The sequence below is a fragment of the Rattus norvegicus genome, chromosome 4, assembly GCF_021556685.1.
Source record: "Rattus norvegicus strain SHRSP/BbbUtx chromosome 4, alternate assembly SHRSP_T2T, whole genome shotgun sequence".
NCBI lineage: Eukaryota > Metazoa > Chordata > Mammalia > Rodentia > Muridae > Rattus > Rattus norvegicus.
This window is the reverse complement of record NC_141537.1, coordinates 104,951,034-104,976,226: the sequence shown is the minus strand read 5'-3', so window position 1 is coordinate 104,976,226 and position 25,193 is coordinate 104,951,034. Positions and strand designations below refer to the sequence as shown.

At 45.4% G+C, this 25,193-nt stretch overlaps 1 protein-coding gene across 4 annotated transcripts in view; it reads right to left on the bottom strand.

Moving 5' to 3' along the window:
- The window catches only part of Reep1 (receptor accessory protein 1), a 116,028-nt gene that overhangs the window by 43,630 nt on the left and 47,205 nt on the right, over nt 1-25,193 (bottom strand). For all 4 annotated transcript variants that reach the window (NM_001429157.1, XM_087658136.1, NM_001429156.1 and 1 more), the window contains 2 exon segments: nt 10,026-10,102; nt 15,657-15,729. In NM_001429157.1, coding sequence (NP_001416086.1) covers nt 10,026-10,102; nt 15,657-15,729 — 150 coding nt within the window.

Below are 25,193 nucleotides of genomic sequence, written 5' to 3'. Positions count from 1 at the left end.
AAGGAAGCTCCTGCTTGACCTTCTTGAGTGTCCTCTTGATATAAAATTGGAATCTCAAGACTTTACGAACAGTGCTCTTCCTGTTTTGCTCTGCCCTTTTTATTTCCTGAGGTATTTTTTTTTTTTTTTTTTTGCTGACTGGTTGATTGATTGATGATTCGTTCATTCATCCATGTGCATTCATGTGTTTGTTCCACTGAGAAAATTCTACTGTAAAGGTGCAGACTGAAAGGCATATGCAGAGCAGGCGAGATGTTTTTAGTTCAGTCCTTTTCTGATTAAAGCAGCTTATGGGAGGGAAGGGATCATTTGCTCTACACTCGTACTTGGTCACTGAAGGAAGTCAGGACAGGAACTTGAAGTGGAAACCTGGAAAACTGCTCCTTGCTGACTTGTTCCCTCACAGGCTCATGTTCAGCTACCTCTCTTATACGGCCCAGGACCATCTGCCAAAAGGTGTGTTGCCACACTGGGTCAAGCTGTCCTACAGCAGTTAAGCCCCATCACCAGAACCCCCTACTGACATGCCTACATGCCCCTGAATGATCTAGGCAATTCCTCAATCTATGCTTTCCTCTCAGATGACTCTTAAACTGTGTCAAGTTGACAAAGCCAACTAGGACAATAGGCTAGACAAGTCCTTGCCCTGAGGAGAGAGCTGAGATAAATGGGTGAGCCTGTAGCACGGCCACATGGTACAGTGGAAGTGTGCACACAGTCCTGGTGGGCACAAGGGTATTAGTGCAGACCCAGTTTATTCTTGTCGCTCACCCTTTCCTGAGTTTTCCTTGCTATGTCTTTGGTATTACCCCACCCATCATATGTTAAAAACAAAACTCTAAGGAGCATTCAAAAATTATCCTCTGATGGGAATCAGTGAGGAAAGGGCCTCAGACTGAGTGAGCCTTAAGTTTTAGAGGGGAGGAAGTTGAAGTTTCTAGTGAGAATAGAATGGATTCTCCCAGCCACCGGAGAGGGCTCCCTGAGAAGCTGGCTTCCCCTGGGCTATCACAGAGAAGAGGCCAGGAGCTGTTCTTGAGGTCCTACACTTAAAAGCATGAATGAGTGGGAGGATAAGGAAAGGCCGTGGTGAAGAAATGAAAGGCAGGGTCCCACACCCGCGGATCCCGGCCCGCAGCAGCTCTCTGCTCCCAAACCCCGTGGGAGAGAGACCTCACCGCCTGATCAGGTGGGCGCTCCTGAGGCTGCAGAGCGGAGGAGACCACCAACACTGCCCACCCCTGCCCACATCCCTGACCCAAGAGGCAACTGTATAAGGCCTCTGGGTTCCCGTAGGGGAGGGCCCAGGGGCGGCAGGATCCCTGCGCCTGAGACACCACCGGAACCTGAAGGAAACAGACCGGATAAACAGTTCTCTGCACCCAAATCCCGTGGGAGGGAGAGCTAAACCTTCAGAGAGGCAGACAGGCCTGGGAAACCAGAAGAGACTGCACTCTGTGCACATCCAGACGCCAGAGGAAAACACCAAACGTCATCTGGAACCCTGGTGCACGGAGGCTCCCGGAAAGAGCGGCACAGATCTTCCCAGTTGCTGCCGCCACGGAGAGGACTTAGGCAGTACCCCACAAGCAAACTTGAGCCTTGGAACCACAGGTAGGACCAACTTTTCCCCTGCAAGAAACCTGCCTGGTGAACTCAAGACACAGGCCCACAGGAACAGCTGAAGACTTGTAGAGAGGAAAAACTACACGCCCGAAAGCAGAACACTCTGTCCCCATAACTGGCTGAAAGAAAACAGGAAAACAGGTCTACAGCACTCCTGACACACAGGCTTATAGGACAGTCTAGCCACGGTCAGAAATAGCAGAACAAAGTAACACTAGAGATAATCTGATGGCGAGAGGCAAGCGCAGGAACCCAAGCAACAGAAACCAAGACTACATGGCATCATCGGAGCCCAATTCTCCCACCAAAGCAAACACGGAATATCCAAACACACCAGAAAAGCAAGATCTAGTTTCAAAATCATATTTGATCATGATGCTGGAGGACTTCAAGAAAGACATAAAGAACTCCCTTAGAGAACAAGTAGAAGCCTACAGAGAGGAATCGCAAAAATCCCTGAAAGAATTTCAGGAAAACACAATCAAACAGTTGAAGGAATTAAAAATGGAAATAGAAGCAATCAAGAAAGAACACATGGAAACAACCCTGGACATAGAAAATCAAAAGAAAAGACAAGGAGCTGTAGATACAAGCTTCACCAACAGAATACAAGAGATGGAAGAGAGAATCTCGGGAGCAGAAGATTCCATAGAAATCATTGACTCAACTGTCAAAGATAATGTAAAGTGGAAAAAGCTACTGGTCCAAAACATACAGGAAATCCAGGACTCAATGAGAAGATCAAACCTAAGGATAATAGGTATAGAAGAGAGTGAAGACTCCCAGCTCAAAGGACCAGTAAATATCTTCAACAAAATCATAGAAGAAAACTTCCCTAACCTAAAAAAAGAGATACCCATAGGCATACAAGAAGCCTACAGAACTCCAAATAGATTGGACCAGAAAAGAAACACCTCCCGTCACATAATTGTCAAAACACCAAACGCACAAAATAAAGAAAGAATATTAAAAGCAGTAAGGGAAAAAGGTCAAGTAACATATAAAGGCAGACCTATCAGAATCACACCAGACTTCGCCAGAAACTATGAAGGCCAGAAGATCCTGGACAGATGTCATACAGACCCTAAGAGAACACAAATGCCAGCCCAGGTTACTGTATCCTGCAAAACTCTCAATTAACATAGATGGAGAAACCAAGATATTCCATGACAAAACCAAATTTACACAATATCTTTCTACAAATCCAGCACTACAAAGGATAATAAATGGTAAAGCCCAACATAAGGAGGCAAGCTATACCCTAGAAGAAGCAAGAAACTAATCGTCTTGGCAACAAAACAAAGAGAATGAAAGCACACAAACATAACCTCACATCCAAATATGAATATAACAGGAAGCAATAATCACTATTCCTTAATATCTCTCAACATCAATGGCCTCAACTCCCCAATAAAAAGACATAGATTAACAAACTGGATACGCAATGAGGACCCTGCATTCTGCTGCCTACAGGAAACACACCTCAGAGACAAAGACAGACACTACCTCAGAGTGAAAGGCTGGAAAACAACTTTCCAAGCAAATGGTCAGAAGAAGCAAGCTGGAGTAGCCATTCTAATATCAAATAAAATCAATTTTCAATTAAAAGTCATCAAAAAAGATAAGGAAGGACACTTCATATTCATCAAAGGAAAAATCCACCAAGATGAACTCTCAATCCTCATCTTCGATTGGTTTATATACAAGTGTGCAATTTCTAGGCTTGAAAGTAAAATGATGCTATCTGGTGCTGGATAGAGGAGCCTTATTTTTTATTATGGCAGCTTGCTATTTTTGTAACATGGTGATTTGGTTGAACACAATAAAGTACAGTAGTAACTGATCTCCCCCTCTTCCTGGATGAGTGAGGAGATGATTAAATGTTGATGTCAGCATCCATGAGCATATTCAGATGAGCTTCTGCTTCTGTTGAAAAGGATGCTGTGTTTGATTGTGGTCCGAAGCTTTGAAGCACTACTTGGCATCTCCTTCCTTGGAGGTCTCACTGTTTAAACATAACAGATTTGATAGCTTGTTGGTAAGGTGAGGTCCAGCTTGTCTCCACTAGGTCATCTTCATGTGAATCCGGTGGTATACGGTTTTGTTCTAGGGATATTTCATTTTTTTAATAACGGTTTTAGCTGACATTCATGGAGAGAATGAATCCTTAGAAGTATTCCACTAGTGAAAGGAAATCCTGTCTAGCGTATGTTTCTTTACAAAGCTGTGTCACACCATCCTTTGGGCCCTCTGCTGGAAAAGTAGAATCAAGTCTCAAATAATGCCTTTTAAATTGTATCCTCTAGTATTATAGATGTAGGACAGTACTGTATCATACCTCTGTGGATGTAAAATAGCTTGTACCTGCTTTATGATACGTAGTAGTGACCGTGCTTTATCAGAGCTGTTTTTAATGATGTTGCTCAGAATGTTTTCTTTCCAGATGATGATTGAGAAGCTAATTTAAAAAAAAAATGGTGCCAGGTACCACAAGAGTAACAGAACTGTGCTGTTTTCTCGGGTTTTGTTTTTTTACTTTTTTTTTTTTTTTTAATGGAGTGTGCTGGATGTCTCTACAGTTTTGTTCAGATGACTGCAGAACCTGGAAAAGCTGTTGCTGCTGTTGATGCATAACACACTGCTATTATTGGTCTTTTTATATAAATATAAATATATATATACAGATATATAATTTGAATTTTTTGAAACTTTACCTGTGCTGTCAACTTTCGAAAAAAGTATCCCCGTTTACTGTGTTGAGTTGGCACTGTACAGAAATTAACAGCCATATTGGTCTAGAAATGTTGAACTTAAGTTTTTTCCATTTGTACAGGGGTAACACACTGTATTAAATATGTAAGGTCTTATATACGTGGGTTTGATTACAAAAACTAATAAAGTATTCTCTAAATTAAAAAAAAAAGAAAAAAAAAGAAATGAAAGGCAGAGACTAATGTGTGTGGAGGGGGATGGGCATGCACACTACCTTAAAGGAATGTGAGACTCAATCTTAGGGAACGGGTCAAGAGGCAAAGGCCACCCACTTCAGGCAGGGACAAAACAAATGAGATGGGGGTATCAGCACCTGCATGTCTGTGGGTTGGGAAATACCCTGACTGGGTGTCCTTCTCGAAGGCTGCACACGGTGCTTGGACAGACTCTGCACACTGCGGGCTCTATAAACACTCATGGTAAGAGCTCTGTAGAGACGCCCCACTTTCTTCATTCTATACAGAGAGGGACAGACCTATGGTGGTCCAGTTTATACTAACCGGTCTCTAGAGCACCACACTAAGTTCTACTAATGAAGTACTAAGTACTAGTGCCAAGTCATATCTAGGTCACAGGAGAGGGAAATTTGAAACCGAGAAGGTCTATAGCATGGCTCAGTCAGCAGAGGGAGGGCAACTGGCAGTGTCTGGAGTCCCTCAGCTTCAGTGGGAGGGCCTTGGGGTTTTCTCTGAAGTGCTCTCTGCTCCCTCCTCAGAACTTTCTTTTCTTCCCATTTATGAGTTATTCTTTTTATCTTTTTTTTTTAGATTTTTTTATGTATATGAGTACACTTTGGCTGTCTTCTAACACAACAGAAGAGAGCATCAGATCCCATGGTGGCCCGTGAGCCACCATGTGGTTGCTGGGAATTGAACTCAGGACCTCTGGAAGAGCAGGCAGTGCTCTTAACCTCTGAGCCATCTCTCCAGCCTTTATGAGTCATTCTTAAGGGAGTCGAGTCTCTGATGTTTGCTAGAATAGATTCAAGACCTCCAATAACCCATGGTTCGTGGGCCGAAGCTGGCCACCTGTTTTTATGAGTGAAGATTTATTAGAATCTGGCTGCCCACTTATTTAGGTATTATCTATGCTGCTTTTGTGCTACCATGGCTCAGCTGAGTAGCTGTAATAAAGGGTATTCGGGTTTCAGAGCTCAAAATATTTCCTATCTGGTTCTTTATATATAAAAACCAACCAACCAACCAACCAAACAAACAAACAAACAAACAAAAAGCCTGTGCTGCTGATGCCTCCAGAATAACCGATCACATGCAGAACGGGGCCCTAGCCATGTCTCACAGGATCCTTCACACTGAGCTACTCAAATCAGCTGGCTTCGCCAACACAATCTCGGCTAATCGTCTGCTTCCGGCCCATCCTAACATCCTAGCCACCAGCCCAGGGATAGAAAGGGCTGCATGCTAAGATGCCTTTGGAGAACCATGACCCCTAGTATGTATCTGAAGAGAAATGCCCCCACTTCCTCAATCGTCTCTAAAGTGTATGCAAGGCCTCAAAGGACATGGGTAACTGTGGTCTCCATGATCTCTGGAGAGATGTCTGGCTTCCATGAGAGCACTGGACATAGGACAAAACCATCCAAATACATGCAATCAGCTGTACAGTGTTTCTAGAAGAAAACATGGGTGACTTTTCATAGTGATAACCGTAAGTAGACAATGTTTAATCTGGAGGAGAGGAAAGACTCGTTATTTTGAGGGAGGGTTGCTAGTGATTGAATCTAGGGTGTCACATAAACTAAGTGTGCATTCTTCCACTGAGGCTGTACCCCCATTCCACAGATAGATTTTTTCTTTCCTCTCCTCTCTTCTGCTTCTTTCCTCCTTCTTCGCTCTTCCCTCCCTCACTTCCTCCTCCCTCTCTCCCTTCCTCCTCCCTCCCTCCCCCTCCCCCTCCCAGTTTTTCTTTGGTGGTGTTGGAACTGAACCCAGGACTGCACAAATGCTTGGCAAATGCTCTGCCAATGAACCACACCCACAGTCCCTGTACTTAATTTTCAGTGTGCAGTTTCAATTTTATTTTGCCATGTGCATAAACCACTTTTTAAAAGGATGCGATGAAATCACCTCTACAAGGAGCTGAGCAAATCTTCACATCTTCATCCTACCTACTCTGTGACTACTTGGCTTCTGCTTCCACCAAGACAGAACACACACACACACACACACACACACACACACACACACACACACACACACAGAGAGACAGAGACAGAGACAGAGACAGAGAGACAGAGACAGAGAGACAGAGACAGAGACACAGAGACACAGAGACACCGAGAAAGAAACCTAGAGATCCCTTCTCTGCAGAGCTGAGGCCTCCAGAACAGCAAGAGACCCTCACTTCCCACCCATAAATTCCTAGATGCCACCAACTAAGAGGGCCAAAGGAGGGGACAGGCAAGGCCTCCACTTGACAAACAGGGAAGGTGGGGGTTCTACCCACCCTTTACAATACTCCAGACATACAGGTGCCAAATACATTCCCACTATAGTCAAGGTTTTGTCCATGATCTTCTCCTCCTGGTGTTTTCTCCCCGAATATGTACTTTGTATGGCAAAAATATATAACGAAGGTTGTTCAAAGCAGACTTAAAGATGGGGAGATTATCTGGATTATTGGGGTGGGCCTATCTAAATACATGTTATAAACACAGATCTTCTGTTGGAAGTAGAAGACAGAATCTGAAGGCTGAGAAGGATCAAGATGCCATTGTGAGCTTGAAGAAGGGAGGGGTGCATGTTAAGAAAACAGAGCCATGGTCCCACAACCACCACAAATAAAATGCAGGCAACAATCTGAGAGACTGAGAAGCTGGAGTCTCCTCAGAGCCTTCAAACTGAGCCCCGGCTGCCCCATACTGTGACCCTGGACTTGTGAGGGTCTGAGCAGAGAACTCGGTTCACCCCGCCCCAGCTCCTAGCGTGTAGAAATAGCAGAAAAAGAACCGTGTGTGCCTTTGAGGGGCGTGAGCTGTGATAATTTATCATGTTAATACCTTACCAAATAAAAATCAAATCGACAGGGCTAGGCGTGGCAGTAGTGTCTTTAATCCCAGCACTTGGGAGGCAGAGGCAGGTGGATTTCTGTGAGTTCAAGGCCATCATGGTCTACAGAGTGAGTTCAAGGACAGCCAGGGCTGAGACCCTGTCTCAAAAAAAAAAAAAAAAAAAAAAAACTGAAAAAAAATATTCGCTCAAAAAAAAAAATAGTGGTTGAGTACTTACTAGGTAGGAAACGAAAACTACCATGGTCAGTGGGTAGTCCAGCAACTAGACAGGAGCAGTCACCATTAGACAGGATTTCCACTCAGCAAAAGTAGCAAGGTTCACATGTCAATATGTCAGGAAAGAGCTCCTGAGACTAACACTATAGTTCCCTGGTAATCATGAGAAGGAGCAAGGACAGCAGGACAGAACACAGCAGTAGACAGTGGGAGCCTTAAGAACCCATGACTGGATGACTCAAGGAGTAGGAAACACTATTTAATGGACTTCCCACTCTTTGCTGGCCCGGGACCCACACTCTCATCTCTACAGGTGACACAGAGGCTTCTTGTGTAAGCTGTACAAAGGGGTCAGATTCCTTGTGACAGTGTCTGTTCTGAGGAAGGTAAGGGATGGCATAGCAGGGTCTGTGTCTACTCACGGAGGCCCAGTCCATCCTGTGTCACAGTATGAAACAAGACAGCAGGGTGCAAGCACATTGAGCCATCAATCCAGATTCCAGCTATGGCTGAGACATGGCTCCTTCAGAAGAAATACTGGGCAGCTATGTTCTAAAAGAATTAAGGCCAACGATCTAAAATGTAATTCAAAGATACACTGTCCAGGTCTGACTTTGGGCCTATGACGCTGTGGGGGTGAGGTATATAAGTTCAAATTGGCCCTTTTAGGATAAATGAAAACATCTGTTAACTCCCTTAAATATGAACAGGAGACTATGTACTGTTATTCACCGTCTTTGAGAGAAAGCTGTATATCGATAATGTTTTTAATTGCACCATTGCTAAAAATAGATGTACTAATTTCATTTGGGAGTAGAGAATTAAGACAAAATTTCATGTAGCCTGGGCTGGTCTCAAACTCTTGATCTTGCCTCTACCTCCCAAGGGTTGAGATTAAAGATGTGTGTCTAGCAAGTGTATTGTTTATAGGTAAAAAAGCCAAAGATCTTAATGTCCACCCACAGGACATTATTTGGACTGACGGGATGGCTCAGGAGTTAAGAGTGCAAACTGCTCTTCAGAGGACCCAGATGTGGTTTCCCGCACCCTTGCTAGGCCACTCTTGACCGCCTCGGGATCTGATGTCCACTTCTGGCCTCCTCAGAACCCTCCTCATACGTCCATACCCTCTCCTCAGAGACCTACCTTCAGTTAGAAATAAAACAGATCTTTAAACCTTTTTTAAAAAAGGACGCTAACTAGATAAGTTACGCTTCACCTAGACCACGAAATACTGTGTGACCGCTGGAAAACAAGTAGCTTCATTTCTGCTCATACGAAAGTATTTCTAAAATGAATCCAATAAGCAACAGAACTGGTATGTCCAATATTATTATTAAAAGGAGAAAATGAAAACTATAAGTACCACACACCTGTAATTCCGGCTCTTAGGAACCAGAGTGAGAGGGTTTGAGTGGTAAAGACCAGTCTAGGGTACATCGAGATATCTTAAAAAAAAAAAGTTACCATAAAAAAGGAAGAACATGGGAGGTGGCTCAGTGGGTAAAAGTGCTTACTGCACAAAGGCTGTCGACCTGAGCTGATGCCCAGAGCACACATAAGACGGAAGGAGAGAGCTGACCCCACAGAGCTATTCTCTGCCACGGCACACGTGCTCACACGTACCACATACACATCACAGGCAGCACACGCATGCATACCTACACACAGAACAATACATTTTAAAAATAAAAACGTCTCTAAACGTGTGTGTATTAACATACCAACAATTTTGTTTTTAGTTTTGGCTTTTTGAGACAGGGTCTGCCTATGTAGTCCTGCCTGTTCTGGAAGCCAGGACGGCTTCGAACTCAGATCCTCCTGCCTTTGCCTCAAGAGTGCTGCCATTAAAAGTGTGTTCCACCAAGCCTGACAGCCACAAATGTTTTAGAGGACGTACAAGTGTGAACAGTGTTTATGGGAAGAGCACATGGGTTAGGAGGAAACATGGTATTTTAACTGCACGCTTCGTTTGTCTTGCAGTGCCGGGCCGTGCCCAGGACCTCATGCACACGGCGCTGGTGCTCTACTCCTGAGCCACAGGCTTGGCACACACAGGAGTGCTCCGAGCCATGCAGGCGCTCTCCTCTATATCATTTCTTTCCTTCTTTGACACGTGGATACTTTACCAACTCTATGTGTGGAGGAACTCTGCTTGGAGTCGAAGCTACTTCCTGAGCGCCTTATACAACACGGGCTCTTAGGGATTGCATCAAAGACTTGAATAACGTTGTGGAACAATTTACCAAAAACACTCCAATTAACATCCCAGCATTGGTCCTGCTCCTGTGATCTGAGGAAAGGTTGAGGTCCTTTCCCACTGTTCTCCACCTCCAGGTAAAGCTGCCCTTTGAAGTATCCCAGTCCCTGGCGCACTTACCAGCAAAGGAAGATGTCTGTGAACGTCTCTGCTGTGGTGAAGAGGGCAAATATGATCCAGTACATCATCCATTTGACCTGTGGAGAGGAAGGCAGAGTTGGTGGACAGGGTCATGGCTGCCCGGCGCCAAGGCAGTGGACACTGGGGTGGCCTCAGGCAGTGCCATCTGCACCTGTCATACTTCTCTAACTCAGCAGCAGCTCTGCTCCACCACACCTTGATGCTGAGAGCAAACAGGCTGCTCTACAATCAGAACAAGACTCCAAGCACAAGCCTTGGAGGAATCACAGATTTAGTCCAGGCTTGCTATGCCTGAGGTCAAAACCCTGAAGAGCTTGAACCTGACAGACTGGCTGTAAGTTCAAGAGGGGAGAGCCTCCGAGAAGATGGGAGGCCAAGAAGAAGAAAACTCCTAAAATGGACACTATAACTGTCTTCAAAGTCTTGGCCAGAATCCCAGTGCTCAAGATTCTGAGGCAGGAGGATCATGAGGTTGAGGTCAGCCTGAACTACAGAGCAAGAATCTTTCACAAAAATAACAAAGCTCTTGGCTGGAACTTGAACTGCAAAGAACCAAAGTAAGATTTTCAAACAGGGACTTCAATATGTCTATAAACGAAAGGTTAAGAATTAGGAAAACTTGGAAAAGACAGGGTGTCCTATGGATGCCATAGTTTCAAATTATCCTGGTTCTTTGGGTATCTTCATGGCCAGAGGAAACCTCTCGGTGATAGTATTATTTCTAGAAGGATGTGAATAATTTTTTTCCCTGGGAGGCACACCTGAGCTTTCACTTATTCCTGCCAAAGACTCCATTTAATATTAGTGAAGAGATTAATTGCAACAGCTTCAGTCGTGAGAAAGGGTCTCCCTCAGTATTAGCGGCTCCCAGAAGATGGTGACCACCACACAGCCAATAGGAATTAGCAGAGTTATTAAGGACACTGGGATGGGCAGGGCAGCAGCTGTAACTGCATGCGTCTGTGGAAGACTGCTCAGAGATGCAAAACCTGCTCCGAAGAACGAGGAAGGGGTCTGTGTCACTAGGAGCCACAAACTAGGCGGACTCCCCTCCAGAGGCAGCCCTGCCTGCGACTCCAGCATTAGAATCCAATAATGTATGTTGTTTTATGCTGGGAAGCTCATGGTAACTTGTTACAGTGACAATAAGATAATTCGATACTTGGATGAAATTTAAAATAATAACAAGAGAATATAAAAATGAGAGTGTAGCCACAGGGACTTACTCAGCATTACAAATATTAGTAATCATGATGGAGTTATTGTTAAAGTCTTCAAATTTTATCTGAGGCTAAAGAGATGGCTCAGCCATTGAGAGCACTGGCTGTTCTTCCAGAGGACCTGGGTTCAATTCCCAGCAACTACATGGTGGCTCACAACTTTCTGTAACTCCAGTCCCAGGGGACTGGATGCCCTTTCCTGGCCACTGAGGGCACTGCAAGCACATGATGCACTTATGGAAATGCAGGCAAAACTACTATACCCATAAAATAAAAATAAAATAAAATAGCATTGTTCAATAACCTATGTTTTTGTAAATATTTTATAAATTATAGATAATAAATATAATCTCAGTATAATCATTTAAAACATAATAACTAAATATTTGAAAAAGCTAGTTCGAGAGAACATTGACTCATCTCAGAGAAAACGATCTGAAGCAGATCTCAGGGAGTGGCTGTAGAGAAGGACTGGGCTGGGAGATGACAATGGCCCTAAGGATGAAGGGCACAGTCACCAACTGGGCGTGAGAATTAATGGAGTTGGGTAGGGAAGGAGAGGCTGGAGTCCCAGGGAAGTCCCATTGTCTCCTGTGCAGTGGGGTTATGAGGGGCCTCGGCTGAGAATCATATGGAAGAGAATATTCATCAAGGAATTTGAGAGATTGAAATTGATTTCAGGGGTGCACTGGTGGTGTGTGGGGTTGGGAACAGGAGGGATCAGGTGTTGGGGAGGCAGAAAGTTTTGAGAGAAGTGACTGGATTTGGGGGACATTTCAGTGGCAAGGTCCATGGAAACTCCATGTAATCTCCAAGAGTAATCCTTGCAAAGACTCTTAGTACTGAAGGACAGGGGCCATCTTCTCTAACCAGGCAAGGCCTCAAGTGGAGGGATTGGGACACCAACCCAGCCACAGAACCTTTGACCTGGAGCTTGTCCTGCCTGCAGAGTGTTCTGGGCCCAGAGCCTAGCAAAACCATCAAAGAGATGAGAGAGAGTTCATCCAGCAACTGATGGGAGCAGATGCAGAATCCCACAGCCAGCTATCAGGCAGAGCTCAGGGAGACCTGCGGAGGAGCAGGAAATGGATGGGAGGAACCAGACAGGGCAGGGACATACACAATCCACAGATCAACTGCCTGGGACTCATGGGATTTAAGAGCGCAGGAACCCTGTGTGGATCTGACCCAGGTCCTCTACTTACATGTCATGGATGAGCGGCTTTGTGTTTTAGTGGGAATCCTAACAATGGGAGCAGGGGCTGTTCCTGACTCTTCTGTCTACTTGTGAAACTCTTTCCTCCCGCTGGGTTGCCTTGTCCAACCTTGACATGATGGACCGTGCCGAGTCTTAGCTTGTTATGCAGTGTTTGGTTGATGCCCCTTGGAGGCCTGGTCTTTTCTGAGGGGAGGTGGAAGGGGGTGGATCTTAGAGTGAAGAGAGGTGGGGGAAGCTGGGGGAGGGGAAACCGCAGGAAGGATGTAATACATGTGAGAAGAATAAAAAAGAAAGAAAAAAGAAAAAGAAAAGTAATTCCCTAGATCAAATCAACTTGTGGCCATGCCTATGAGAGACTGTCTTGATTGTTAATTAATATAGGAGGGCCCAGCCCACTTTGGGCAGTACCAATCCCTGGGCAGGTGGTACTGGACTGTATGAGGAAGCTAGCTGATCATGTGCCCAAGTAAGCCATTAAACAGCATTCTCCATGCTCTGCTATCTTCCTTGGCTGTGAGTAAATGTCCTTGTTAGAGGCACTGCTGCATGACTAGCAAGCAGCCTGCCTTTAAGATCCTGCTTGAGTTTCTGCCCTTGCTTCTCTCGGTGATGGATAGGCATCTAGAAGTATAAGCCAAATTCTTTCCTCCCCAAAGTTGCTTTTGGTCAAAGTGATTTCTTTTTTAAAATTTTAAGATTTATTTTTATTTTTTAATTCCTCTCTCTCTCTCTCTCTCTCTCTCTCTCTCTCTCTTGCACTGTGTGTGTGTAACAATGTGTCAATGTGTGTTCAGGTGCTTTCAGAGAACAGAAAAGAGTATCAGATGCCCTAGAACTGGAGTAACAGGTATTTCGAGGCACTCAACCTAGGTGCTAGAGACTGAACCCAGGTCCTCTGGAAAAACAGCAAGTACTCTTAATCACTGAACCATCTCTCCAGTCCCTAGTCAAAGCATTTCACCTCAGCATCAGAAATAAAATCAAACAGACCACAAGAAGGAAACATGTAAGCAGTGTGAGTGCACATGTGATGTGGCACTGAGTATGCTACAGTGGGTGCTTTGAGAGTACCTGGACATTGAACATAGGTGACAGTGTGCGAGTACGTGTGTGTGTGGGGGGGGGCAGGGAGTGTGTTTGTGTGTATGAGAGAGTGTGTGTGTGAGAGGGGGAATGTGTTTGTGTGTGTGTGTGTGTGTGTGTGTGTGAGAGAGAGAGAGAGAGAGAGAGAGAGAGAGAGAGAGAGAGAGAGAGAGAGAGAGAGAGAATGTGTGTGCATGCACAACATGTGAGGACAGAGGAAGGGGGCAAGTCTCCCTTGGTACTACTCAGCTCCTGTCTCCCAAAGCCATTTTTACCCAGAAACTTTCTAATCTTAACTCCCTAGCTCCCCCATGGGGAAGTGTGCACACCCCAGCCAAGACAAACAGCTGTTCTACTTGTCAGTTAGGTCTCACTCTAAATTAATGAATTGCCATTCTGGCCGAACACCAGGCTCCTGTGAGTTTCATCAGCACATAACAATTTACCAGGGTTTGATCTCCCCCAGCTGGCTGGGAGCATGCTCAGCCCCTGCTCTGCAGCTCGGCCTTGAATTACGGAGACCTCAGGAAGGCCTCGATCCAGGCACAGCTGCTGACTACCACAGGTGGGGAGGGGTCGGGAGGGAGAGTGCTAGAAGAAGAAGCTGCCCCTTGCTTTAGCCTGCACTGTGTCAGTTGAGAACCAGGAGCCTCAGTGTTTGCAACTTCTCGGCTATTTATAGCATGTGCACAGAGCTGTCCTGACACATACCAGGGATGGGCTTCCAGGAGTTACCCACTCTGAGTCCTCCGCTAAGAGCAGCTGAAGTGACTAGTCCTGGGAAACCGGGAGAAAGGGGGCTGGGCTTTGGTTGCAGTTGACCTGGAGGTGTTCATCATAAAGACTTCTTGGGAAATCCATAAAAATCATGACTTTCAAGCTAGCTCTGAATTAATTAATTCACACTTTTAAAAGATTTTACTTTTCTTTTTCGGGGTGTATGTGCTCACATGGGCACGTTGCGTGATATGTATGTGTGTTAGAGTGTTTTTGTGTATGCAGGTGTCTGAGGAGGTCTGAGGGTGGTGGACCTGGAGTTAGAGGTGGTTGCTATTACAGGTACCTCTAAAATGGGTGCTGGGATCTGAACCTTGGTCCTCTGTAAGATCAGCAAGGACCCTTAGCCATCGTGCCACCTCTCCAGCCCTGGGTTATTTATTTTTTACCTATACCCCAGGATAACCAGGGATAATGCTGGAGCATTAACATTAATAGTTGCAATTCTCTAAAGAGTGTGTCCTCCCTACCCCTAACCTGGCAAGCAAAATCTTCTCAGGAAGAGGAATAGGGACTGTCACCACTCTGGTGTTCAGAAGATGACCCAAGGCTCTTGGAGGTTTAAGCCACTTGCCTAGCATATAAATTACACCAATAAAATTTCAGAGCTAGGACTTAGCAACTCAGTCCCATTATGACCAAACCCACACCCTTCACACTTTGACCTGGGCTAGTGCCCTACAAAGGGAAGGACATTCTCCTTGGTCAGTGGGGAGGTTTAATAGGAGGAACCTTGGGATCACTAGAAATGCTGCTGGTGGCACCCCAAATCACCCAACAGTAATTTTCGAAATCCTCCAACCAGTGAGTCTTCCTGACCACATTGCCAAGTTCAGCTCTCTGCCAAGTGCCGTGGAGAGATGATTATGAACACCTCCATCCTCAAAGAGCTTATACATCAACCAGCCTTAAACTGGTTTTGGAAGACAGACTGGAAGGGGGTCAGAATCAGCAAAGCAATCCAGGAATTAACCCAAGTCAGCTGGCTTCTCAAACCCATGCAACGTCTCTCAGTGCCGGGAGGTGATCTGCGATCTTCAGTTCCCAGGTGAAGAAACTGGGCTGCGAGAGATGAAGTCACCCACGGTGCCCAGCTCCTAGTCCCAGATTCATTTTTTCTCATACTTCTTGGCTTTCCTCACCTCAGTACTTAGGGTCTAGACAGGGGACAGTTTTGGATGGGGACAGGACTTCTGTGAAGTCACATAAAAGGGCGATAGTTTCCCTCCTGCCACAGACCCAGACTAAGAGATATGTCCCTCCACCATTCATACTCAGCCACCCCCGCCCTCCGTGAGAGGCTTCACTTACATATTCTTTAATGTCCTTAGACTTCACAGCCTTGTATGAATAATATGCAGGATAAAGGGTGCCAAATATGAGCCTGCAGAGACGAGACAGAGGAAAAAGAGAGACATGATTTTCACCCATCCTGCTTGAAGGAAATCTACAGTTCCAGGGGAGCATTCTTCAAGTCAGGGAAATGAATCCCCTGAAGTTTTCCTGTTCACCACTACATCATTCTTAGAAACACCTTCTCCTGAGACCACCCACGCACTTCCTTCTATCTCGGCTTGGGCAGCATGGCAGGTTGACTGGGAGTTATGGAGGTCAAGATGGGAGGAGACTTCCTCTCCTGATGTTGATCCCTATCAGCAGCTCCTGGGAGCCCATAATCACTGGATTTGACCTCAGCATCTTGCAGCCAGCAAAAGCTTTCATAATCACAAATCTAATCAGGTCACCTCTCCTCCCATCAGCGTGCCCTGCCTTCACTTCTCAACGCTCTTAAGATGCAAGTAAATATCACACCAGTTGGCTAATTGTATTTTAGCTCTCACTGGAGTTAGTGAGTAATTAATTCTCAGACCTGCATCCGAGATACATCTGCAGGGGGAAGCTGTACCTGCCCCTGTTCTCGATACCTTAGTCAATGAGGCTTTCTTCCAGAACCTTGCCTCTCCGTCTTTCTTATTAATACCTGCTCATCCATCAGATCCCAACTCCCACATGATCCCCTGAACACCCCTCTGACTTCCCAGTCTAGCTCAACACTCCCCCACGAACTTTCTCAGCATCGTGTACATGTTATCAGGGTGTTCTTTTACTTGGTGCCTTTGATTGACAGCCATCTCACAGTGAACTATAAATGCCCTGAGGGTTGAGTACACTTCTTGAGGGAGAGGGGGTGGCCTAGGAAGACCTCAACCTGAAGACCTGCTTAGCTCAGCCTACTGAGCACTGGGGTTGCAGGCATGCAACTGTGTATCTGAGTGTGGATGTTTTAAAATTTATTCATTCATGTGTGTATTCAAATGGGCACTATGGCACACATATGAAAGTCAGAGGACAACTCACGGGAGTCAGTATTTTTCTTCCACAATGTGAGTCGGGGGATTGAACTCAAGTCATCAGGCATGGCAGCAAGCACCTTTACACCCTGAGCCATTTCACCAGCCCAATATAGATTTACATTTTTGAGATAGGGTCTCACTTTGTAGCTCTGATTGTCCTATTCAGACCAAAATGGCCTCAAACTCAGAGTTCTGGCTGCTAATGCCTTCTGAGTTCTGGGATTCAAGGTCACATCACCACACACAACCTAATAGGTATTTTTAAAATGAACAAACAGAATGTCAGACTTAGAAGGGCTTCATACTTTTGCTCAAATGACAAAGCCATTTGCAACTGTCACCTCAGAGCAAACTGACTGGAATCAAGAGCTACACAGTCTCAGATCTTAAAGGACCTGGCAACCTTAGACAGAATTTGGGGATCCATCCTTGTTAGACAAGATACCATGCTGAGAATATCCAAAGTTAATACCCATTAGGCATTTAAAGTCACATAGAGAAGAGATGCAATTAACCAAGTGGGGATGAGGGGGGTGGGACAGGACACCAGTGTCTATGGAAAATAATAGAACCAGGTCAGTTCTCTGACACAGGATACAGGTGTGTGTGTGTGTGTGTGTGTGTGTGTGTGTGTGTGTGTGTGTGTACACAAATGTCTGTTTCAAGTACTGTACAAGTCTTATTATACATCTTAGACTTCTCTGGCCAAAGAACCCCAACTCATGCATACAGGGCCCCAGTGCTCAGACAGGCTGTCCATTGCTTGCCCAGGGTCTCATAATCATTGAGGAAGGGGAGTAAAGTAGGGGCTGGATTCAGATAGACTGGCCTCTTCCAAGCCTGATTTCCTGTCATCATTGGCTGAAATGAGAGGCACAAGAAGCCAGATAAGCAAGAAAAGGGGACAAAAGTAGGCTGGAAGGGAGAAGAAGAGTAAGGATGGCAATGGGAGTGAGAGAATTTAAGAAGAAGACAATGCTGGGTGTGGTGGTGTTGCTGGACATAGTGATGATGCTGGGGTGGTGGTGATGATGCTGGGGTGGTGGTGATGATGCTGAGCATGGTGGTGATGGTGCTGAGCATGGTGATGATGCTGGGGTGGTAGTGATGATGCTGGGGTGGTAGTGATGATGCTGAGCATGGTGGTGATAGTGCTGAGCATGGTGATGATGCTGAGCATGGTGATGATGCTGAGCATGGTGATGCTGCTGAGCATGGTGGTGATGATGCTGAGCATGGTGATGATGGTGCTGGACATAGTGATGATGCTGGGGTGGTGGTGATGATGCTGGGGTGGTGGTGATGATGCTGAGCATGGTGATGGTGCTGAGCATGGTGGTGATGGTGCTGAGCATGGTGGTGATGGTGCTGAGCATGGTGGTGATGGTGCTGAGCATGGTGGTGATGGTGCTGAGCATGGTGGTGATGGTGCTGAGCATGGTGGTGATGGTGCTGAGCATGGTGGTGATGGTGCTGAACATGGTGGTGATGGTGCTGAACATGGTGGTGATGGTGCTGAGCATGGTGGTGATGGTGATGGTGCTGAGCATTGTGGTAATGCTGAGCATGGTGATGGTGCTGAGCATGGTGATGATGCTGAGCATGGTGATGGTGCTGAGCATGGTAATGATACAGGGCATGGTGCTGTTGCAAGTCATAGTGGGTAACGTAATTCTAGTACTTAAGAGACAAAGACAGGAAGATGACTACAAGTTGGAGGTCAGCTTGGTTTACAAAGTGTGTCTCAAGCCAGTCAGAGCTACCTAGCAAGATCCTGTCTTAGAACACAAAACAGGGCAAGAGAGAAGCTCCAGGCCTAATGACCTGAGTTTGATCCCGGGGAAACAAGGGTTGGAAAGAGAAAACTGACTCTTGCCACTTTCCCCCTGACTTCTACACATATACCGTGACACATGCCCACATGCCCACCGACGCCACATACTAAATAAGTAAATAAATGTGATTTTTAAAAAGAAGGTGGGCCGGGGCTGGGGATTTAGCTCAGTGGTAGAGCGCTTACCTAGGAAGCGCAAGGCCCTGGGTTCGGTCCCTAGCTCCGAAAAAAAGAACCAAAAAAAAAAAAAAAAAAAAGAAGGTGGGCCAAGAAGTGTGTGGCCTGCCCAAGGGGCCCCAGGTTCAGGTACAGATGATCCAATGGAGGAGATCTCCCCAACTACTTTTTCCCTCTCTTGGCCTGTCCCACTCCCAAGCATTCTTGGGAATCAGAGAGTACTTCCTTCCTAGTTGAAGCCTTTCCTAGCCCTGTCACCATCCCTGACGTCAGGTTCCTTTCCCTGTCCTGCCTACACTGTTACAGCTCCCTGAATTTCTCTGCTTCATTCTTATCCAAGACTTGGACAGTCTCTCTAAGGTCTGTCTCTCTCAGAAGATGGGCGTTCCAGAGCCCAGCCTGTGTCTACTTTATTTGTAGCTATGTCCCTATTCCTGGCATGGAAGGGAGAGGGCAGTAAATATGTATCCACAGCACGAGGTTTTAGACCGTGGAGACATCAAAGTCAGCTTCTTCCAGGGGGCACCTGTGACCTTGCATGAGGTCTCAGCAATGAGGTGTACACCAGACAGCACCACGCTGGATCAGCAAGGTCTCAGCCCAATGCCTGCAATTCTGGGGAAATAAACATGCTGCTCCTGGGCACAGATGCCAGTTATTATCCATGTCTGTCAGGCTGGCATCCGGCCCTTGTTTAGAGGCAGCACATAAACAGTGGAAGACGGATCCAGCGGCCTACTGAGTGCTACCTCTGTGAACTCCAGTGAGCCGCAACACCCTCTTAGTGGTCAGAGGTTGAAAAATTCAAGAGGTACCTAGCCAGGGAGGCCTGGACTCCATCAGACAGTCCCCCCAGATTTGAACTTGTAAAACCCTCCCTGTCTGAGACCTGTTGGACCACAGAAGGTTCCTCTACAGGCACATTTACATTTGAATGTCTGCAAACTCAAGGGCACTTAGCATTTCACCTCCCCTGGGAAGAGAGACTGGGATCAACAGGGCTGGCTCTCTAGAAGTAATGAGAGGGGTTTGGCATTTGTGTCTATTTAAGCCAGATGGATTGTTCTGAGGAGATTTAAGTGAGGAGAATGCCAGGGACAAACCCAGGGCCTTGCACCTGCCAGCCACGGGCTCTACTGATAAGCTACATTCAGCCCCAAAAAGCATGTCTGTTCAGGACCAAAGGCCAAATATCTCTTAGAAGGCCATCTTCCAACAATTCCACACGGCTGGATCCCCAGCCTCACAGCTGCCTGTCTCTGAGCTCTTTCCTGATAAGCCAGGTGGTCAGTCATCCTCAGTTCTTTCTGCTGCCACCAATCTTTAGTGCCATCAATCAACCCCAGGGGTGTTTTCTTTTCCTTGACAAAAACCCATAATCCTTTAAGATGGCTCCCAGAAAAATGCCACTTCAGTGCAACCTGCTCACTCTTCCCTCAGAAAGCTTCTCCATATTCTCATTGTGTTTGGTTTTTGGAGACAGGGTCTTATGTAGCCAAGACCAACCTCAGATTCACTCTAGCTAAGGATGACCTCCTGATCTTTGTGTATCTACCTCCTGAGTACTGGACTGGCCTGCATCATGACTGTTTATGTGGTGCTGGGATGAACTCAGGGATTCATGAACATTATTTGATCTCTCTGCACACTGAGCTAAATCCTCAGCCCCGACTCTCTTTTTAAAGATCCTTCTTTTTATATAAGTCTTGTGTAGCCCTGACTGGCCTGACTCTCTTTTTAAAGATCCTGCTTTTTATATAAGTCTTGTGTAGCCCTGACTGGCCTTGATTCCCTGCTCTTCCTGCCTCCACTTCTAAACACCTGGATTACAGATGTGTGCCACCATGCTCAGCTTCTATGGACTTTTCTATGCACGCAGGCCATATTTTATAATGAAAGAATCCACCTGCTTGTCCCTACTCATTTCTGACTTCACGTGCTTTTGTTTTTAATAACTCACCCAATTTTGTGCTGTCCATATACTCCTGGGTTTGGGGTCATTCACTGAAGCTCAGTCTATCTACCAGGGACCAAGCCTCCCTCTCCTAAGAGCACAAACTGTCAATAGCTCTTCAGCTAGGAGTTGGGGCTCCTGAGTCCCTCCCCACTCCATGCTGGAATGTTGACCGGCTTGACCTTTCTGCCAGCCTTTCACAGGAGAACACAGCTGCTTTGAGTTCATCAGTGAAGTTGTCTAGGTGTGTCCAGAGGACATTGTTTTGTTGCAATCCTCCCAATCTCTTACAGTCCCCCTCCCACTTCCCTTATGGTCCATGAATCTTGGAGGAAAGGATGTGACATAGATCTTCTATTTATTAGCTTTTGGTTTTGTTCTTTAAGGATTTGCATATTTTTATTTTACTTGTATGAATTCATATGTGTGCACTGTATCACCTGTGTGACTGGCACCAGTGGATGTCAGGAGGAGGAGTCCGATCTGTTGAACCAGAGTTAGGGATAGCTGTGAGTCCCTGTGTGGGTGTTGGGAACTAGACCCTGGTCTTCTGCAAGAGCAGTAAGTCCTTTTTTTTTTTTTTTTTTGGTTCTTTTTTTTCGGAGCTGGGGACCGAACCCAGGGCCTTGCGCTTCCTAGGTAAGCGCTCTACCACTGAGCTAAATCCCCAGCCCCGCAGTTAAGTCCTTTTAACAGCTGAGCCCTGGATTCAGCCCCAGAAACCCTTAGATTTTTTGAGACAGGGTCTAGCTGTATAGTCTAGGCTGGTCTCAAAGTCAGAATCCTTTACCTGGTGGCATTCAGGAAGTTGAGCGAGCCAGAAAGAATTCCGGAACAAGGGAGGAATCTCAGGGACTGACCTACCTATTCCAACAAGGTTCCTCCATAAAAGATCCCATCCCCTCCCAATGATGCCAATGAGTCATGAATCATCATTGGATTAGCTCGTCAATTAGTCAGAGCCTTCACAACCCTTTGCCTCTCAATGATCAGATGCACTAGCTGAGGACTGAGCCCTCACCACATGAGGCATTTCATCTCCACACCTTAACAGATGTGGACATTGTGAAACCGACCATGCACAGCATCTTTCACTATGCAATGGGAAACCATTTGGCAGTTTAGTCCAAATTTCTACCTCTTCCTGCAAGTGTGAGTTTTCTAATGCTCCCTATTCTTGTCAGAAGGATAGCATCTGACCAAAGTGTTTGCCAGTTTGATGAGTGTGCAATGGTACCCTTGTTAACATTTTCTCTAATACATGTTCATCAACTATTTAAGACTGTCACCCGGGGGTTGGGGATTTAGCTCAGTGGTAGTGCACTTGCCCAGCAAGTGCAAGGCCCTGGGTTCTGTCCCCAGCTCCGAAAAAAAGAAAAGAAAAGAAAAGAAAAAAAAAAGACTGTCACCCAAGGGAGCTGCTGCCTAGATGGCCTGCTCATGGCCCTCTATAAAGTTACCATTCTAGTGACTTTTAATTATGAGTATAGGTCTTTCCTTGACATGTGCATTGCAAATGCCTTACCTAACATCAGCTCTAGTAACTTGGTCTGCAATGTATTTTGTTGTCCCCAAGTCGGGCAATTTATATGGACAAAGACTCTGCTCTTTGACAACTTGCTTTGAAATATTTTTAAGAAGACTTGATCCATCTTTTCTTATAAAAGTTTTAAACTTGAGGCTGGACAGTTGACCCAGTTGGTAAAATGCTTGTTATACAAGATGAGGGCCTTGTAAAAAGACCATGTAAAAAGCTAGACATGGGGGCTAGGGAGTTGACTTGACAGTTAAGAATTTGTATAACTTGACAAAGGAGCTAAAACCATCCAGTGGAAAAAAGACAGTATTTTCAATAAATGGTGCTGGTTCAACTGGAGGTCAGCATGTAAAAGAACGCAAATCGATTCATTCTTATCCCTTTGTACAAAGCTCAAGTCCAAGTGGATCAAGGACCTCCACATCAAACCAGATACACTGAAACTAATAGAAGAAGAGGTGGGGAAGAGACTCAAACACATGGGCACAGGGAAAAATTCCTGAACAAAACACCAATGGCTTATGCTCTAAGATCAAGAATTGACAAATGGGACCTCATAAAATTACAAAGCTTCTGTAAGGCAATGGACACTATCAATAGGACAAAACGGTAACCAACGAATTGGGAAAAGATCTTTACCAATACTACATCTGATAGAGGGCTAATATCCAATACATACAAAGAACTCAAGAAGTTAGACTCCAGAGAGCCAAATAACCCTATTAAAAATGGGGTAAACAGAGCTAAACAAAGAATTCTCAACTGAGGAATATTGAATGGCTGAGAAGCAACTAAAGAAATGTTTAACATCCTTATTCATCAGAGAAATGCAAATCAAAAACAACCCTGAGATTCTACCTCACACCAGTCAGAATGGCCAAGATAAAAAACTCAGGTGACAGCGGATGCTGGTGAGGATGTGAAGAAAGAGGAACACTCCTCCATTGTTGGTGGGATTGCAAGCTGGTACAGCCACTCTGGAAATCAGTCTGGAAGTTCTTCAGAAAACTGGACATAGTACTACCTAAGGACCCAGCTACCACTCCTGGGGATATACCCAAAAGATGCTCCAACATATAACAAGGACACATGCTCCACTATGTTCATAGAAGTCTTATTTATAATAACAAGAAGCTGGAAACAACCCAGATGTCCTTCAACAGAGAAATGGATACAGAAAATGTGGTACATTTACATAATGGAATACTACTCAGCTATTAAAAACAATGACTTCATAAAATTCATAGGCAAATGGATGGAACTAGAAAATACCATGAGTGAGGTAACCTAGTTACAAAAGAACCCACATGGTATGAACTCACTGATAAGTATTTATTAGCCCAAAAGCTCGGAATACCCAAGATACAATTCACAAACCACATGAAGCTCAAAAAGAAGGAAGACCAAAGTTTGGATGCTTCAGACCTTCTTAGAAGGAGAAACAAAAATAGTCACAGAAGGAAATATGGAGGTAAAGTGTGGAGTAGAGACTGAAGAAAAAAGGCCATCCAGAGACTGCCCCACCTGGGGGATCCATACCATATACAGAGACACCAAACCCAGACAATACTGCAGATGCCAAGAAGTGCATGGTGACAGTAGCCTGATATAGCTGTCTCCTGAGAGGCTCTGCCAGAACCTGACAAATACAGAGGCAGATGCTCACAGCTAAACATTGAACTGAGAATGGGGTCCCCAATGGAAGAGTTAGAGAAAGGACTGAAGGAGCTGAAGGGGTTTGCAACCCCATAAGAACAACAATATCAACCAACTAGACTCCCCAGAGCTCCCAGGGACTAAACCAACATCCCAAGAGTACACAGGGATGAATCTAAGACTCCATTCACATATGTAGCAGAGGATGCTCTTGTTGGGCATCAATGGGAGGAGAGGCCCTTGGTCCTGTCAAGGTTCAATGCCCCAGTGTAGGGGAATGTCAGGGCGGGGAGGTGAGAGGGAGTGGGTGGGTGGGGGCTGGAGCATCCTCATAGAAGCAGGGGGAGGGGGATGGGATAGCTGGTTTCTGGAGGGGAAACCTGGAAAGGGAATAACATTTAAAATGTAAATAAAAAATATCCAATAAAAAAAGAATTTGTAAAAAAAGAACTTGCAGGACCTTTGCTCAGTTCCCAGACCCATACCAGACAGCTCACCGCTGCCTATAACTATTGCTGTAAAGGGGCTGACGCATCCCCTGACACTTGAACTCACATGCATGTATTGCATGGACATGGCAGTGAAACCTTTAATTCAATTGCTAAAGAGGCAGTTGCCTGAGGATAGCTGGGTCAGAAAAGCTCCAGATTCAGTGAGACTATGTCAAAAAAAAAAAATCAGGCAGAGAGGGTCAGAGGAAGACTTCTGGGTACCACATGAATGCTCGCATGCACACAGAGGGGTGCCCACAGGCAACCACACACACACACACACACACACACACACACACAAGCGCACGCAAACATATGTGCATACACGTGTATATGTAAACATGAAAACACACAACATCACACACACACAAACATGTGCACGCATGCAAACTGTGTGCACACAAATCTTCTAAAGTTTCCTTTTCCACTACTAGATTTTAACTCATCTGGAATTTATTTTCTATAACATGGATTGGGGATTCAGTGTTATTGAATACTCAATGTTATTGAATCCCAATGTTCTGCGTGGACCCCAACTGTCTCCAGCACACGTGCTGAACCCTGTCCCACTGTTATATAGCACTACCCTGTCAAATGTAAAGTTTCTGAAATGTTAGAATATTATTTTTTAGTTTTCTGGTTTACTGTACTAACATGGTATCTTAATAATAACTTGATAAACATGAACTTGATAAACAAAGATTTAGAATAATTCCTGATAGTCTTAAAACTTTCCTGGATATTCTTGGCTCTTTCTCTCTCTCTCTCTCTCTCTCTCTCTCTCTCTCTCTCTCTCTCTCTCTCTCTCTCTTCCTTCCTTCCTTCCTTCCTTCCTTCCTTCCTTT